The sequence below is a fragment of the Haplochromis burtoni genome, unplaced genomic scaffold (genome assembly GCF_018398535.1).
Source record: "Haplochromis burtoni strain Fernald_Lab_line unplaced genomic scaffold, NCSU_Asbu1 Contig_254, whole genome shotgun sequence".
Taxonomy (NCBI): Eukaryota; Metazoa; Chordata; class Actinopteri; order Cichliformes; family Cichlidae; genus Haplochromis; species Haplochromis burtoni.
This window is the reverse complement of record NW_024582615.1, coordinates 223,816-243,028: the sequence shown is the minus strand read 5'-3', so window position 1 is coordinate 243,028 and position 19,213 is coordinate 223,816. Positions and strand designations below refer to the sequence as shown.

The 19,213-nt window shown below is 37.7% G+C and overlaps 1 protein-coding gene across 3 annotated transcripts in view; it reads left to right on the top strand.

The window, feature by feature from the left end:
- The window catches only part of si:ch211-51h4.2, a 90,759-nt gene that overhangs the window by 6,866 nt on the left and 64,680 nt on the right, over positions 1-19,213 (top strand). The window contains exons 2-7 of one of the 3 annotated variants that reach the window (XM_042227323.1): positions 2,653-2,694; positions 4,035-4,108; positions 4,216-4,284; positions 4,638-4,734; positions 10,116-10,254; positions 16,192-16,257. In XM_042227323.1, coding sequence (XP_042083257.1) covers positions 2,653-2,694; positions 4,035-4,108; positions 4,216-4,284; positions 4,638-4,734; positions 10,116-10,254; positions 16,192-16,257 — 487 coding nt within the window. Of the gene's footprint in view, positions 1-1,128; positions 1,171-2,652; positions 2,695-4,034; positions 4,109-4,215; positions 4,285-4,637; positions 4,735-10,115; positions 10,255-16,191; positions 16,258-19,213 lie in introns of all 3 variants that reach the window. The other 2 variants (XM_005938618.3, XM_005938619.3) reach the window with 2 other exon arrangements.

Here is a 19,213-nt window from a genome sequence, read left to right as displayed (position 1 = left end):
ATAATATATATACATATATATAAATATTTATACATACATATACATATACATACATACATATACATATACATACTATACATAATATAATAGTATAATATATATATATATATATATATATATATATATATATATATATATATATATCATATAAATATGCATATATATATATGTATATATATATACTATATATATGATATATATATATATATATATATATATCATATATCTATATATATAATATTATATAATATATATACAAATCATATACATTTGAAACTGTTAATTGAGAGGTGCTCGACAAATATTGAGGACTCTGTAATGTAAGTTTTGGGGATATATAAGTAGAACCCCTACTTCTTTGGTCTGGAGTTGTCATGTCAAATCTAAAAAATATCGTATGGTTTTGCTGTCTTTAGTGTTGAGTCAGCTCCATCTAATCCAAGGGTGGGAACTCCAGGCCTCAAGGGCCGGTGCTCTGCAGGTTTTAGGTATCACCCTGGCTCAACACACCTGAATCAAATGATTAGTTCATTAACAGGCCTCTGGAGAACTTGAAGCCATTTAAATCAGCTATGTTGGATCAAGAACACGTCTAAAACCTGCAGGACACCGGCCCTTGAGGCCTGGAGTTCCCCCACCCCCAATCTAATGAATGAAAGTAAAGAAGGTCCTGGCTGTGTTCAGTTTCATGGTGTGTGTTGAACACTGTTATATTTAGTAAGTTTTGGCCCTTAGCCAGCTGATCCTTGCATGCACTACTTTTTGTAAGATGGCATAGTTTCTGTACCAAATGTGTGTTGTTTGGGTTGCACTTCGAAGACATCCACCAAACAGGGCAAAAGCTGTTTATGAACCGAAGCTGCAGCAAGTAATGCTACCCTGGAGGGTGTGGCCTGGGCAGGAAGAGGCCACCTTTGACCATGCGTTCTCAGCTTAAGGCTGTTGCAGACATTCCTCCTGATTTGTTTCACCTAACTCAGTTGGTATTTGCAATATATTTAATTTTGTCTTTCTGTGAACCTCAGTGTTATTTTGTATGTTCAAGTCAAACATTTTGTTCCTACAAGTAGAACAAGAAACAAGAATCATAATAATAATCACTCAAATAATCACTTTCTGTCTTCCCAGACTTTTTGACCATTGCAACAATACTGGGAACTGGAATCTTAGGTGAGTATTCACATATTCACAGCTTTTTTTTTCTTGAGGTGCATGAATCACAGTTTTTACAACATCAAGTAAAACATCTGATAAGCAAACACACGTCGGTCTGTCCTGGAGGTTAACATCTTGGGCTAGGGTGTATAGTCCGTAGCAACAATAGCACTTTAGCTATTATGGTTTTGTTTTTTCTGTGTGTGTGCTTGTTTGTTTCTGTACTAAAAATGGTTGGACAGTGAGTAGTTGTTCTTCCTTTTCTGAATGGTCTAGCTTCGGAAATTAAGGTTAAAGCCTGTTCTTCTCTGTTTGTTTGCTGGTTTTTCTGAGTCAGCCCTTGGAATCTCTCTCCCCTGACACATAACTTTGTTTTTAAATGAGAGCTGTGCAACTATTATTACAGCAAGATAATAGAGATAAAAATGAATACCACCATGTTCTGCAATAATTTTCTTGCTTTGTGCATACATTTCAAGTAATTCACACAACTGTGGCAGATCTGAATATTAGTTATCAGTTAAAATTCCAGAAAGGACACTTAAATAAACATATATATATATATACATACACATATATATATACACATACATATATATATATATATATATACATATATATATATACATATATATACATTGAAACTGTTAATTGAGAGGTGCTCGACAAATATTGAAGACTCTGTAATGTAAGTTTTGGGGATATATAAGTAGAACCCCTACTTCTTTGGTCTGGAGTTGTCATGTCAAATCTAAAAAATATCGTATGGTTTTGCTGTCTTTAGTGTTGAGTCAGCTCCATCTAATCCAAGGGTGGGGAACTCCAGGCCTCAAGGGCCGGTGTCCTGCAGGTTTTAGGTATCACCCTGCATCAACACACCTGAATCAAATGATTAGTTCATTAACAGGCCTCTGGAGAACTTGAAGCCATTTAAATCAGCTATGTTGGATCAAGAACACGTCTAAAACCTGCAGGACACCGGCCCTTGAGGCCTGGAGTTCCCCCACCCCCAATCTAATGAATGAAAGTAAAGAAGGTCCTGGCTGTGTTCAGTTTCATGGTGTGTGTTGAACACTGTTATATTTAGTAAGTTTTGGCCCTTAGCCAGCTGATCCTTGCATGCACTACTTTTTGTAAGATGGCATAGTTTCTGTACCAAATGTGTGTTGTTTGGGTTGCACTTCGAAGACATCCACCAAACAGGGCAAAAGCTGTTTATGAACCGAAGCTGCAGCAAGTAATGCTACCCTGGAGGGTGTGGCCTGGGCAGGAAGAGGCCACCTTTGACCATGCGTTCTCAGCTTAAGGCTGTTGCAGACATTCCTCCTGATTTGTTTCACCTAACTCAGTTGGTATTTGCAATATATTTAATTTTGTCTTTCTGTGAACCTCAGTGTTATTTTGTATGTTCAAGTCAAACATTTTGTTCCTACAAGTAGAACAAGAAACAAGAATCATAATAATAATCACTCAAATAATCACTTTCTGTCTTCCCAGACTTTTTGACCATTGCAACAATACTGGGAACTGGAATCTTAGGTGAGTATTCACATATTCACAGCTTTTTTTTTCTTGAGGTGCATGAATCACAGTTTTTACAACATCAAGTAAAACATCTGATAAGCAAACACACGTCGGTCTGTCCTGGAGGTTAACATCTTGGGCTAGGGTGTATAGTCCGCAGCAACAATAGCACTTTAGCTATTATGGTTTTGTTTTTTCTGTGTGTGTGCTTGTTTGTTTCTGTACTAAAAATGGTTGGACAGTGAGTAGTTGTTCTTCCTTTTCTGAAAGGTCTACTTCGGAAATTAAGGTTAAAGCCTGTTCTTCTCTGTTTGTTTGCTGGTTTTTCTGAGTCATCAGCCTTGGGTTTATTATGTTGGCTCAGCACTTGACCATATTTGTTTTTAGATGAATTAACACTTGCTTTGATGCACATAGAGTAGGTTAATGAGTTGACATCTTCAGTAAGCTCTTTGTGAGATGCACTCATTTCTGCTTATGGAACACATGTAGAGCCAATCTCAGTGGGAGGTTTTTATGAAACAAAATGCTGAAACTTAAATAAGGCCACTTGGAATTGGATGATGAGTCAGAACAGTAAGTCAAGTGACTTAATACTTAATGTTGAGACTGAAGGTAATTTGGTGGCAAGCAAAAAAAACTATTGGAAAAACAAGACAAATTCAGAGGCAGTGTTTAAAACAACCAGAGTTCTGGATGAGACAAAAGAAGGAATATCATACATTTCAGTATGAGATGAACAACACTACAAACTGCTCTGAGAATTTACTGAATAGTAGAAACAAGATCCTTCCCACACAGTCTCAAAATAAACCCGACTCTTCACAGAAGTATTTATTAAGTTTACTGCACTGGAGTATTGTGACTATTGAAACTTTAGAGACCTGTATTTTTTCTTTCTACTGGATGGACTTTTCTAATATAACTTGAAGCATAATTAAAGCGCTGTCCATCTCCTGGCTGTCATTGGCAGTGCAAATTTAAGTGTGGTTTATGAAGTGTAGTTAACACCAGAGAGATTTTTGTAGAGGTGGAAATTACATGGAACATTACATTTAAGTACTTTGTTTTCAGCAGGGTCTTCATGTAGTTCCACAAAGGTGGAGCCCTTCCAAGTTAATACTTGTTCAGTCACTTAAATCTCATATTGAAATCAGCACCATCCATTAAATTTTATGGGAAGTTTGAGCCAGAGTACAAAGGAGTGTCTGAGAGAGCGAAAAACGAGCCGAGATGGTGATAGACAGGCAGGTGGATATGCTGACAAAGAGTCAGACATTGTCTAGCACATATCTTCTGGTAAGCTTAGATGGGAATGAAATTCAGAAATAGTTTCACCTCGTTTTAATTTGTAGGTCTTCCAGTAACGATAGCCCATGCTGGACTGGTGCCTTTCCTGTTCTCCTTTATTGTTGGCTTCTTTGTCCAGGTAAGTAATACACAACCTCTGATTTTATTGTTTTATAGTTCATGAAACGACCACAACCATTTCAACCACAAAACCTACATGTATTTTCCGTATTCTTTCCCATGCAGGCCTTGCTGATCTACCTGTTTGTGGAGCTTCTTCAGAAATGTCAGGTGATGCAGCTGGAATCCTTAAAGGTCAGTAACTGAATTAAACCTGTGTAGTGCCTACATTTTATGTTTTGCTGTCCAAAAGTACTTAACTGGCAAGAAGCTAGAAGCTTCATTCTGCACTAATAATAATCAAAGACACGGAATATAGCTGGAGCCTTTAGGAAGGATTAGGGATTAAGGGAATGAAAACTTGATACAGAAACATGATACAGAGCATGGATTTAGAACTTTTTTTAAACACAAATCTTTACCCTGATACTTTCCCTGCATGTCAAACGAAGAAGTGTATTAAAGCTTACCTTACTTATTCATCATTTTCTGGTTTCGTTTTGGTCAAGTGGAAAGCTAAATGACTCTACTTTCTGTGGTAATCATAGACAGGTGTTGCAGAGTGTATAGTCATGGATCAGGTGGGTGTGGAGGATCCAGTTCATACTGAGGAAGAAGATGATGACAGTGAAAATGCAGAAGCAGGTGAGAAGCCCGTTATACAAACTTAAATTCTTTAGAAGTAATTTTGTTGCTAAAGGAACCAAACCTGGAACACGATTCTTCCATCAAAATGTAGCTAAAAATGAGACATTTCGTATACTATAACAAAGTGCGTGTTTGCGTGTGTATATATTTTTGTGTATATTTTTTTTAATATATTTTGCTATTAAAACTTTGAAATGCCCCATGACATTTATGCTCAAACTTAGTTATAGAAAAAGATGTTCTGGGGGGAAAGGAGAGCTTTTAGCTTTAGATTGTAACATTTGGAGTGGGTGTAAAATTGATTTTTCTGCAGAGTTTAGACTCTAAATGTGTTTTTCAACTTTGAAAATTTCACGTGTATCTTTTGTACTCAAGATGTTACCAGTTATAAAAAAAGAAAAAAGAAGTCTACTTAAAAAGTGCCAAATTTCAACCCACTGCTATGTACTTTGAGGGCCTGTAACTAGAACATTTCTTATAATATGAAGGTCACATTTTGCAGGCTTTAATAGCTGCGCTCAAGTTGTTGTACAAAAAGAAAAAAAACATTCTGTTTCTGAGCGGCTCATGTGGGAGGCAGTTACTGATTTTTTCCATAGGAATTTTTCCCAGTGTTTTAAATGGACTTAAACTAATACATTGGGGCAGGACTGATTTGAATTATATTATTCTGTTGACTAAATTTTTCAGATCACTAATTACATTCAGGAATACTAATTAAACTGGTGTTAAACAGGAGATATGCATGTGTGCTAATTTATGAAGCCTAATTTGTTATAACCTAAAGTAGAGGAATCATTTTCAAATATTAGCGATGACACTAACACTAATTTGCAAGCCAGTTTTTCAGGAATATAATCATAATTTACTAAGAATTCTGTGTTTTCTGATCTGCACTGTAGTTGTTTGATAGTAAAACTTCTGCTAAATGCTTGCCTGTTAATTCAAGACCACTGCAAATGTACTAATTTGCAAATGGTTCAACAATGTATTTGTGTGATGGTTTTAAACCATCACACAAATACATTATTTGTGGTATTTGTGTGATATTGTGCACAGAAATATTGCTTAATGTCTACTCTTTAAAAAATTTCTAAAAACAAGTTAAAGCCTTGATCTTGGCTTTGTGAGGCTGTGGTAATGGAAAATAAGGAAGCACTTGCTGGGAGAAATTTGCCTTTTTACATGTGAAAGGTGTATTTTAACCTAAATTGTGATGTTTTTCAAAATACCACTCCCTGCTCTGTCTACCCCCAAATTCTGACTTACTTTGGTTTTATACTGCCAAATTCAGTAACATACTACCCTGCGCATCATAAAATGATGCTTGGTGTCACTATGCATCAGTGAGAACCTGCTGCTTAATTCTTTGAACTATAATTATTTTTTGATTATTGATAAGGCATATTCAAGGTTGCTTTTCAAAGCTTTCTTTTTGCATTTCTAAATTGATGCTTGTGCTGCATGTTTACACATACATGTATAGAAATAAACACATTTCTCATAAATTCTCTGCATTCATTGCTTGGGTTTGTTTACTAAAGATCTCTTGCAATTAATCACATTCCTCTCCAGTGCTGCTTGGAATACTCTGAGAGGAGCTGTAGATATCACAAGCATTACTACATTTACATATATCATCTGTATAATATCTTTAGTATCTAGCTTTACCTTGACTTAAATGTATGACTGACCTCTCTAAGTACTGCGTGAGTAGAGTCATAGATAAACTCGTCAGTATACCTAAATTGTGGAGATGAAAAGGAAACGTCAATACATAAACCATGATTTAGAAAAAGTTCAAGTACATACTCAGGATGTGGCTCTCAGTAATTGAAAGATCTATTGGGTCTCTGAATTATGCCTTCTGCAGTTTATGGATTGTTTGCAAATAGGGCTGCCACAAACGATTATTTTGATAGTTGACTAGTCACAGATTATTTTTGCGATTAGTCGACCGATCAGATCATGCATCCATTGGATGTAAAACTACAGCTTATTGCACCAGCATGCATCTGCTCTTATATAACTATCATTAGCTTACAGCTTTAAGCTTTTAAGGTGCTAACTAAAAATAATGACAAGATGATAGTTTATTAAATTTTAATGAAATTTGCAGATTGTTTCGGTGAAGTTTAATAAACTCCTTGCTATCTAAAATATAACGGGACACCGGAGTATACTCTCGAGCATCTCACACTTCTGATAGTCAGCTGTCTGCTTGACGTTTATTCAGCTGTGTAAAAACTATAACTTTAATCTCACCGAACTGATTTACTCAGGAACAAATAAAATACTGAAAAAAGCCAAACAATAACATTTTTAAGTTATCTAAGTGACTTATATGTGTTTAACCTGAGCAGCAAAAGACGGCGGTGGGTTTGAAAACGATTTGCCGGGAGTCCGGCGTTCTCACAGGCTCTAGTGAGCCTTGCCCCCGGCTAGCTTTCGAGCTGGTGGGTAACAGACGTCCCCGAAAACGTCGAAGCGCTTTTGAAAATATGTGGTGTCTTGATAAACTGAGCAGATATTTGAGGTTTACACAGCTACATTCTCGCCTGAAAATATGTTAAACGTTTATTTTGTGCCCCAGAAAGAATAATAAGAGTAATATTAAAACTAACTAGCTGCCGCCATTGTTGGAAACTGAGCTGGGCTGCACTATGAATTCTGGGACCCAGCCAGTGTTGCCAACTCTTCAGTAAGGAAAATCGCTATTGGTTGTCCTAAAAGTCGCTAGAAGTCGCTAAATGACGTCACCTAATTTGCATAATTGGTCATGCTAATCTAATTGTAACCCATGTTGTTGGAGAGAGAAATAACATCGTGGAAGAGACATAAAGTGAGTAAAAAACATCCTAAATGCATTTAGAGTTTATTTAGAACTACAAATTAAATTTCTTTTAGCAATTATTGTTTTTTTTAATGTCACAATTCCAACCCTGCTCCTTTACCCGGGCTTGGACTGGCAAAAGTGACCCGAAATAGGCACTCTGGTGGAGTTACTTTGTGTGTAACTCCACCGTAACCCAAGCTGTTACGAGTTCAAATATTGGGGATGGAGACAAGAGAAAAAACCACAATAACTGGTCCGGCCGGGTTAAGTCAAACGATGATTTTAATAGTCACACGCGTGGGAGATGGACACTGTATGCAGACAGCCTCAGATCTCAAAATGGTGGAGCATTGATCAAACTCTTATAGCCTCTGGTGCCCCCACCTTATCATAAAAGCCTAAACATTCACATGCTTTTCTCTCACACGGCGCCTAAGCTACGACCTTGGCTCCCCGTTTATCTGCTCCTGCTGAGATGGGGCAGAAAACTCCAGCATGCTCTGTTCTCTTCTAATCAGACAAATAAGGCGATGACTTTCTGCGAACAGTACTTCTTATAACATCATAAAACAATATCATTCATCCACAATAAATCAGCAGTCTAATGTAATGCAAATCAGTTTAACTAATGCAATAGTTATCAGCTTCTTCTAATTCAGGAGAATACTGCAAACTAAAACTATATAATAATTCACAATCTTTAATTAGGGGTATAACATGGCATAAAATAATATTATAATTTAACAGTTTATAAGTAGTTTTAAACCTTGTGATCCACAAAACAGCATAAGAGTAAAAGAGTAAAAGAACTGACTGCGTTACAGCACCCACTGCTTGTTGAGAGTAAAAGCGATAGGTGCTTTCACGTCTTTTTTCACGTCTGAAAACTCACTAAATATAGCGACAAAGTCGCTAAGTTGGCAACACTGGACTCAGCTTCTTCTTCTTCTTCGGGGTTTAACGGCAGCTGGCATCCTTGTACATGCAGTGCTGCCATCTTCTGTTTCAGTCTGTTATTACACTCTTAAAATCCTACTACTTATTCCTGCGTCTTTTGTGATCTTGCAAAGCTTCAAACAACGCATCGACTATTAAATTACTCGTCAACGATTTTGATAATCGACGTAATCGAGACTGGTCGACTAATCGTGGCAGCCCTATTTGCAAATAAAAAACAGAAAAGTGGCGTGTTGGACATATTTACATAATGTATTCTGTATATGTATATAGATTGTTGTTAACCTGCAAATGGATGTTAGCCTTGTCTTGGCCAGCTACAGCATTGAAATGCACCTTATACATTTATGCATCAGTAAAATGGTTAACAAGCTTAAAAAAAACAGTCAAAGGAGATTTGTTTTTAAAATTTGATGTGTCCCAGTATAAACCAGCCGTCATTATCAAATCAGACAAAAATTCCTCTTCACCATGAAAGCTGCATGTTAATGCTATGCAGCTGCTTGGTTCTGGTTTGGAATTTTTTTTTTTTTTTTTGTATAGTGATGCTGTTGTGTTTGTGTTTCAGTGCCCTACTCTTACTTAATGGACTTCTGCATTGCTATTCATTTAACAGGCATGTTTGCCATTAATTTAACATGCTGGTTTTAACTGTCACATTTAATAATGTACACTCTGCCAGGTCCACTTTCATCAAAGTTATTATCATCTGTCCTTGCAACATGCATGTGAGTTCAAACCCAGAACAGCAGCAACAAAGACTGTGGGTTACTTGAAGAGCAGAATCTATGGCAATAGCTGCAGCATTCTTCAAGCTCAGTGTTCAAGTCAGCACTTTAAGGAAGCTGAAATAAGCTTCAAAAGAACAATGCATAGCATAATCGGTAGTTGAAACAGAATATTAAAAAAGTGATGGGCTGTAGTAAGGACCATCAAGCCTCCAAAGAACTTTTTAAACACCCTTCTTTTGATATGTTGTCTTCACTAATTTTTTGTCTCTTGGGGGTTATCATGAAAACAATGAAAAGATTCTGTGGGGGTTCGTGACCTGAAACTCTCTTGTTGTGTTGTGTGTGGGTTTTGTCTGGGTACTCCTGCTTCGTCTCAGAGGCCAAAGACACGCTTGTTAGATTAATTGGTGATTGTAGGTGTGAATGTGAGTGTGAATGGTTGTCTGTCCCTGTGTTAACCCTCTGATACATTGGTAACCTATATAGGGTGTGTTCTCCTGTCTGCCCTATGACAGCTAGAATAGGCTCTAGCTTAGTTGTGACTGAATTGGATAAGAAAACTGATGGATGGATGGATTATTTTTATGTTTAAAATTCCTGAATATGTTCTTTAGTGCTATTCACCTTCAGGAGGCTTGAAAAAGTGCAAATAACATGAAAAATGAAAATCTGAGAGGGGAAACTATCATTCATGTCTACATTGAGGCTATAACCTGTGATAAAAGGGCCACGAGTCTACTTTCTTTGGAAATGATGTGCTAAGCTGAACATTTGGCAGCTTTTTTTTTTTTTTTACTGTAACAGTTTGAGGTTCGGTGAATTGATTGCCTCCTGCATTTGTCTATGTCTTTTAGATACAGGTTTACTACAGCCGGATGCAGCAGCTCTGCATGACCAAGCCGGCAGTCTGCAGCCGAACCTTCATCTGCTTGGGCGAATCTTCCTCTCCCGCCCCATGAGCCATGCTTTTAACTGCATTCTCCTCTTCCAATTGTAAGTTACCATGGCAATGATCTTTGCAGGTTCTTAAAGTTGCATCATTTACCAGTCACACATTAAGTACCACTGAGTGTGGGAGGAATGTGGTTGAATTCAGTGTTTTGCAGCACTTCGCTCTACATGTGATGGAGAATAAGTTCAACCTTTGTTAATGAGCTGTAAGCATTTTTTGTTTTAGTTTAGTTTCCTTTTCTTTCCTTTTTGAAGGGCTGATCACTCTTAGACTGCTCCAGCTGTTTCTTCAGCCTGTGGTGTTTGTTTTCTTATGCTCCTTCTGATTTTAAGAAGCTGAATAGTATAGTGGCACCATTACAACCTCTGGAACAATTGGTAAGGAATTCCAGCCAGGGCATGTATTCAGTAAGGGTCACCAGGCTAGGTCCGCCATGCTACCCAAGCCTACCTCAAGCCGTGGCTTGGAACTCTCTTGAGATAGCACAGGTCAGGGTGAGGGTATAAACCCACTTCCAAAGCACTCAATGTCCCTTGGGAGATAAGGACCTCAGTACATGTGGAATGGCAGAAGTCTGAAGCCATGGGAACTTTTATTCAAGTTGGTTTGAATCTGTGGAGGAGGCTAAAGTTACTAGTAGTTCGGATTCTTCTCATTCACTGAGAAACTGACCATGGAGTATGACAGTGCTTAGAGTGCCTGTCAGCATCTGGGATAAACTACACATACCAAGAGTGCATAGCTTGTTCAGAGTTTCCCATGAAAACTTAATGCTGCCAAGCAAGCTTCTGAAATAACTTATTTTGTAAATAAGTTATTTATTAGATTAATAAAAACTTGAAAATAACCAAATATGCTTTCCTCGGGTAAAAACCACCCAGTCATTACGGCCCCCTAATGTGTACATGTCACAATTATGAAAGTAAGTTCTTTCTAAAAATGTAACTCATTTCTAAAAAATCCTGGAAATGGCAAAAGTATTATATAATACTTCTATAAGAATTGGGAATATCACCAGATCCTTATATTGTTGACTCACACACTCTTACTGTAATGAGTGAAAGATGCTGCACAAAGTGCAAGGTATAAGAGGGGCATTTTTCTACAAATGTAAGGAAGCCTTCCATTGTCTGTTTTTTTTTTTTTGTTTGTTTGTTTTTTGTTTTTTTGTTTTGTTTTGTTTTTACTCGAGGTGTGTGCACTTATCTCTGAACTACCCATTTGTAGGAAATGACATAAGAAATGAAGCGGTTGGGGTGGTGGAGTAGCATTCCACAGTCTGCTGTAGTTTGTAGACATTCATTTAAGATCCAACTCAATGGAAAAACCCAAAGTGTTGTGTTGTGATGGGTCCAAAGAAGGAGAAACTACACAATTGTTTTTCCTGTGAATTATAAACATTATCACAGCCCCACACATGCAGTAGGTTACTTTCCAAGTCTAGTAAGACTGTTCTGTAAAGGTGCATTATGGATTTTTATTTTATTATTTTTTTTGTAGTCTTATAGTTGCTAGGTTCATGAATGTTTTCAAGGTTTTGTTTTGTTTTTTTATAGTTACTCTTTCAGATTAGTGACACGACGCTGAGTTTTCCTAGAACAGGCTTCATAACTTGTTTTTCACACCTGTCCCTTTAAAAGTCACATTAGAATAAATCCTAATATCATATTTGGCCATTGTTTTTTGGTTTTCCCCCTTCGGGCGTTGTTACACAGTGATATTTTAAACCTGTCGAGTAATTTCATTTCAGTGTCCTGCACCAGCACAACTACTCTTAACTGAGCGAGCACAGCAGACTTGTGTAAAAACTGTCCTTGAGGTTCAGACTTTATATCACTGGCTTCTGCTGCACAGTCTTGAAATATTGAGTTACAAGCCTGAGCCAAATAGTGATAAAATATGATCACTGCTGCACCATCTGCAGTCCACCAACTTTTTTAAGTAACCTGTTTTCAGTTGTCTGTCCTTAATTTAAATGTGACAGCTGGTAAATGAAACTTTGCATTGAAATGCTTAAACATGGAAGCTGCTGTGGCTGGCTGAGGTCGAAATCTCCTGATTATGCATGAAAGCAAAGCACAATCACAGCTGACGCAAAAATACTGACCATTAATTTTAATTATATGCATATTGTAGAAAAACACACAGTATATTTCCTGCAAAAATAATGGGAATGTAATGTTTGATTTCCCTAATGGAAATTTCTGTTCCTTATCAATTTCTCCTCTGGCTCAAAACTAATGATCTGTCTGGGTCAGTCTGTGGAAGTAATGGTCTAGAAAAGTCATTCTTTTTGCTAATATTTATTTATTTTTAATTTGAGGAAAAACACTGATGCATCACCCTCCAAATAAGTGTCTTCAATTAAAGTAATGACCAAATGTTGCCAGTGTAAGTACTTTGACTTGTCCATCCTGTTGTATCCTGCATTGTTTTTCTTTTTTTTTATTCTTAACAGAAATACACCAGTGTGCTGTTAATCAGTTTAGGTTTGAATTATTTGTTTGCACCATTGACAGATTTGTGTGTCCATGTGTGTGTCCTTATGGGCACAGAGGAGGGGCACAGGGCATTTAACATCGTCGGTGGAAGGTCTTGTTATCAGTGTGTGAACAGCTCTGAAACACCTGGACAATCGATAGTTCCCTCATTGTGTTCAAGGAGGCTTAGTGGTCGATCAATGCAGAGGCTCAGCCCCGCTAACGCACACACAACACACGACCTGCATCTTTTACCCTTGGCGCCCCTCGCTCTTTATGTACTGCCCTACACGGTAGAGCTGTTGTAAAATGTGCATTTTGGCACAGCCATGCAGGGCACCTTATGCACACAGAATGTATGAGTACATATAAGTAATCTAACACAAATTGCTTGATGAAATGTGTTTGCGCTTTATTAATTTCATGTACCCATGTACTTTTTTTGACTTTATAAAACTGGAATTTAAGGATGAAACTCTCAAACTTCTCTCTTGTCTTCCCCAGAGATCCGTACACACCCACACATGCAGACTAATGAGTGGATTATATAGCCAAGTCGTAAAGATAAAATGTGTGAAATATCTGCCTTACTGAACCTCTACCAAATCTCCTTTACATTTTTGTGAGTTTAAGGGGAAGTACACAGTCTGCAGAATCTTTGTCATTTTAAAATGCTTTACCAAAGGCCAGACGTTTTATTAAAATATTATTAGAAACACTATACAAACAGCCAATCATGTAGCCGACGTACATAAAATCATCCAGATACAGGCCAGGAGCTGGAGTTACCGTTCATGGCAAACACTGGAGGAAAACGGTGATCTCGCTGATGTTCTGTGGAGAGAATCACTGTATTGGTAGAGGAGAACAGCCAGGTCGGTTGGCTCTGACAGAAGGGTCACTCAGATAAGCACACCTTACAACCAAGTGTAAGCATCTCACACTGCACAGCACACTGAAGCAGATAGACCCCTGTCAATCAAAACAAAAAAAGGAATTTGAGGTAGTGGAAGGTGATAGACAAATACAGACATCCATTTTTTTTCTTCAATGAAAACAACACATGAGATGTCAAAAATTACTAAATAACTAGATAACTAAGATAATGCCTCTGGAGTTTTTCAGGAACCACATATTTCTTCTAACCTTTTTTTGAATGCTCACATACTGTAGCTGGGTATATTTCATTTTAAGTGGGTTGCAATGTTACTGTCCACAGTCTGTGTTTTACTTGCAGTAGACAGAACTAAGCAACATCCCCAAGCAGACAAGTGCACGACTAGCATAGAAACTAAACACATGTACTGCTGTGAACGCTGTCACAGCCAAATAGATATTGGCAACCTAAAGAAATCCGTATCAGTTTGAGTATATACTATGCTTGAAACATTTTCATCTCATTATCTGCTGTTGGACTGCGCTTTCCATCAAGAAAGTGAAATGATTACACTCCACCAGACTCTATTTACAGAAACAGGACTTTTACTTGTGAAAATATCAGATTGGTTGGCTGCTTTTTGTGGATCTTTAGCATTTTCATTGTTTATTTTGCAAACTAACATCATAAAAGGAGGAGCGACCAACATTTTCAGTGTAGTAGATATCTGATTTTGTCTGGAAGCTTTGAAAAAGTTAACACAGTAATAACCTTTATTCATTGTAGCCATATGTCAGATTTTTAACATTGTATTATCATGTCTTTTAACCTAAAGAAAGCTTAAAAATACTGATGTAAATGAATAAGGAAATATTGTATTTTTTTTTTTTTAAAGAAAAAATGTTTCTCACAAATATGTTTTGTAGGCCTAATATGAGGCTACACTGCTCACATCAAAACTGGGTTGACATATTCATATGCTAGCCTCTATATTTGGCATCAACAGTATGACTCCATGGACTCACCCTGCCGTATGTTAACAACCCAGGCTAGTGATGGTGTCTCAGAAATCCTTTACCCTCCTGCTCAGGCACCAGGCCTTAATCAGATCATTGTGTTTTGGATGTGATAAAAGATATGACTGGTAACAGGAATGTGCAAATAAGAAAGATATTAGAGAAATATATTTTATACCATTCGTGTGCATCTCCTGAACAATTGTTCCTGTACGAGTTCAGACCTGGTTGCATCATAATTTCCATGACTGTTCATAGCTTGTGTAAGAGTTTGTGTGGACATGAGTTTAGAAACCAGTGTTCTCCCAGTAAACGAGCACAAATGTTACCATCTACCCCAAATGAAGGCCCCCCGTTTTGGACACAGTTTAGAAGATCTAGTCTGTATTTCACATGTGCATTTGCAAGTGATTGGATCTGAGGAATCCCAACTTTATCCCAGAGTCTTTTATAAGGCTGGATGTTGTCCAGAGGTAGAGGATCAGAGGGTTTGAAGGGGAGAAGTTGGCCAAATTTATATTGAGCAAACATTTTTCGTTTTAAGGGGGAAACTTTTTGGTCTAACCTCATACCAGAGGTTGATGAGGACATTTGTGCTGCGCAAGTTGTGTGATTTCATATGTTTTTGACTTATGTTGTGTGGATGTTGTGTTTTCATGTGTATACAACTGTATTACTGTGGCACCACAGGTTAGCAGAAATGTTCACGTATTCAGAATGATAGAAGTAAACGTTGTTTTTCTTTGTATTTTGCCTTTTTAAGTCCACATGTTATATCTTGACTTTGAAATCTCTCGCTGCAACATTGACATCACTGCTTCTCTGTTCTTTGCTTTTCAACTCTGGCAAGTTTTTTTTTTCTTATGTTCAGAAATATGGTTTAAACTGCTGTAGATGAGAGGACTAGGCTGCATAAAACTTCCTAAATTTGTTGGCATTTCCTTTCAAGATTTGAAAGCGGGGAGATATGAAAGAGTGGGCGTAACGCCGCGCTCCAAAATAACATTTAGCTGTCTGGAGAAACCACTAATAGATTTGCAGTCTCAACAACCAACTATTGAGAGATTACAGGAGCTTAGACTTATAAGGAATGGAACAGATGTTGAGCTCCAAAAACCTGTCTTGTCATTCACGTGGGATTGAAACGTACTGTAAAGACACTCACTTCTAATGTTTAGCAACATCCGGCTTCTTCGTGATGGTACAGCATTTTGCAAGCAGATTTCTGGCTTGATGTGGGTGTGTGATGTTCAAAGTACATGTAAAATATACAACCAAAACATTTGCTTTAAGTAGCCCCCGAAGGCACCTTTTTTTGTTTGGAGAAAATATAAAATCGAAAAGTTGTGGAGGATCAAGGCACTGCATGGTAAACAAGAAACTATTATAAAATTAAATCTCTTCATTGCCTCGGGCGCTATGATGCAGTAACAACCTAATGTTTAATACAACGGAGGAGTGCTTGTCACTAAGACTGTAGAGGATGACTGATCACTACTTAATACCTAAGCGCCTCTCTTTCTCTCCTTTTCCTTCCCTGCTTTCCTCTGCCTGTATCTCTGTTTTTCCCCTTTTCTGTCTTTTTCTATTACCGTCTTTCTCCAGCATTTCAATTGGAATTAGTTATGTCTTAGCTGGCAGTGAGGCCTACGCTGCACTTCTTAATGTCAGGTAAGTCTTACGATCATGCTACTTGGTTAAACTGTAGCTTTTTAGGTTATTCTGATTAATTTCACGTTACACTTCTCTTTAATCAAACCTAAATCCAGTTTCAAACCATGCACAAGGGATGGGAATCCTTTCATCATATCTTTTTAGGCTCTGCTTTCAACATCTGTTAATTAGCTTTTATGTGGCTGCCTCTGTCAGTTTTTGCTTGAATTATCTGGGGTGCTAGGCTTTCCGATTTAGCCTAATGGGCCTTATGTATGCTATCCTCTACATAGTTTACATGCAGTATGGTGAGGGGATCAAGATGGCTTAGCCTGACATATGAGTTGCTTTAATTCTAAGCTTGGGTTCCTTCTACATATAAATTACTTAAATTCTTTAAGGGGTTCCAGCTCAGAGAGAGTGCCATTCAAACACAATTAACAGCAGGGAAAAATGTCACTGAAAAAATAAATAATGTGCAAAGAAAGCCAAACGTCATGCAGGGCTGCCAGAAATTTTGCACATCAGTCTGGCTCCCCGTTCCCCCTTCTCAGTTAGCACAAAATTGAAAGCGAATTGTCACTTCAGGGTTGTGTTGTTAGGGTGACATGAGTTCACACAAAAATATTTTTATTTGATATTGATTTAAAAGGGGAAAGAAACACTGATGCAACCCCGAGAGCTGACCACAGGAGAGGGAGGCCCTGAAAGGATTGCATGAAGTTACAGCATTGCTTTTAATCAAAGCAAACAAACACGTACAGGCTGCACACACTGCAGAGATGAGAGGGAAAACATCCCATTATCAGGCATTAAGGATTTATTTTCTGTTGTAGATTATTCAGTATAGTCTCAAAGTAATTTATGCTAGTGAAAGCTAAATGGATAACATGTTTCAGTATTTCTAAATATGTCAGGTTTAGGTGTCTCTCTTGAAGTTGACATAATCTCACCTAGATCATTACGAGCTATTCTGGACTTGTCTTGCCAAGTTTGAAATTTATGCATATTTAGGTGCCGCTTTCATGCTGCAGTAGCATGATAAATGCTGGAAAAATGCATCTTTCTGATACACATAGATTTTTCTTCCTGCAGCTTTCTTTTGAAATCACGATCTATTCTTCACTCTGTCACGTGAAAGTTGATTGCGGGTCCTGCCCACTTTGCCAGCAGTTATTTCGCCCAAAGTCACTTAAAGGCACCACATATCAGTCACTTTTTATGATCTGTGGTTGTCACATTGGAGCAAATCTCCTTCAGTATGTACGCAGCTTGAGACTTCTTAATTTGGGGCTGCAGAGCAGCATTCTGTTTTATCAGCAAAATCTCAGATGTTGCATCCTGGTTTCAAAGCTTTACCTATATGGAGATGAAATATCTGTAATAATGTAGCAGTCTAATAGTAATTCCTACTTGTAAGTCCTCATATCCATCCATAACCAAACAAGTACAACACGGTCAGCCAGGTGAACAGTGTCCATAAAGCTTTCAACCACACCCACTTAGGAAACACATTGTAAATTATTGTAATGTTATTAAGATTGCTTTAGACCATCTTTTCTTAAGTCTTTGTTTTCAGTGGACCTGCTGAAACAAACAGGAATGCAACACCATAACCCCAGAGTTGTGTTTACATACCCTGTATTCTTTGCTGCCTTGCTGCAGTCTACAGACATTTTAGTCTGAGTTAGAGGCTCACTGCACATGCCACTTCAGTGAAGTCCTCACGGTCACTGGAGTAAAGCAGACTGTCTCCCCCCCCCCCCCAAAACACACGGTGATGTGCCATTAGGTGGGGAAGCGCTGGAGGAGTTTAAAATCCACTTTGGCCGCGTCAGAGGTTAGCCTTATTAAAAAAATGATTATTAGTAATTCAACTTAGTGTACTACTTGTTAGAACTGTCAGATAATGTGAAGTATTAAATAAAGCAACTTTGTTTAAACTAAACTTGAAGCAGCAAAAATCGTTGCAGCAACTCCAACCAGCTCTTCAAGTAATCGTTGTCTCGACCTCGCGCCTCCCTCTCCTTTCCTTTCCCAAGCCTATAATTACCTTTATCAGTTAACGGAGCTAATTTATTTTGTCATGCCCCAGTAAATACTTAACCCAAATAATATTATTCACACTCTACAGGATGGTTGGACTGCTTCGTCGGCACACCTGGGGGCTTCATTATCGGGCCGCTCGGTGCCGGGGGGGATTCTGCGATGTGTTGTGGGGAGACAGGGTTACTGGAGTGAAAACACCTTAGGAGACCTCCTTTGGATAAACTACCATATTCCCTCTCCCCAATCAATAGGTTACTGCAGATCTCTGTGTAAAAACTCTCGTCAATACTGCTGTAGGATAGCGAACACGAATCCCAGAGAGTGAATCTCACTGAGCTCTACAGGAATTGCGCATCAGCACCTCACTCTCAAACCAATGGCCAGATTATATTTTAGCACTTTAGATAAAGAAAATATTAATTTTCTATCTAGTTGGAATCATTACAGGCTTTGAGCTATGTTTAACCAATAAATACAGTTTAAATTGCAAGCGTTTAATTAAGAGGAGCAAAAGCTCATCCTTATGTCTGTTGAACTTAAATCTTAATAGTCTTGTTCCTCATAATTCATACAGTTGGCAAAATGAACTAATTTTAAATATATTTTTTATCTTACTGTTAATATTTTATTTAAAATATCCATTTGCTCCAGTTGATACTTTAAAACCACATTAGGGAAGCCTCTGTGGAAACTGATGGACAAATACAACAACCTTTTTACTGCATATATCTTTATTATATAGAAGATTGTAAAGTCATTTTAGGTTTCTACATTTTTTCCCTTAGTCATACAAAAACGTATATCATTTTTTTATTTTATATTCCAAAAATAAAAATGCTGCAGAACGTCATAGTCAGATTACACCTACAGTATTCCGATTGACTGATTGGACAAACACTTAAGTGGGAATTTAAGAAACAAAGAA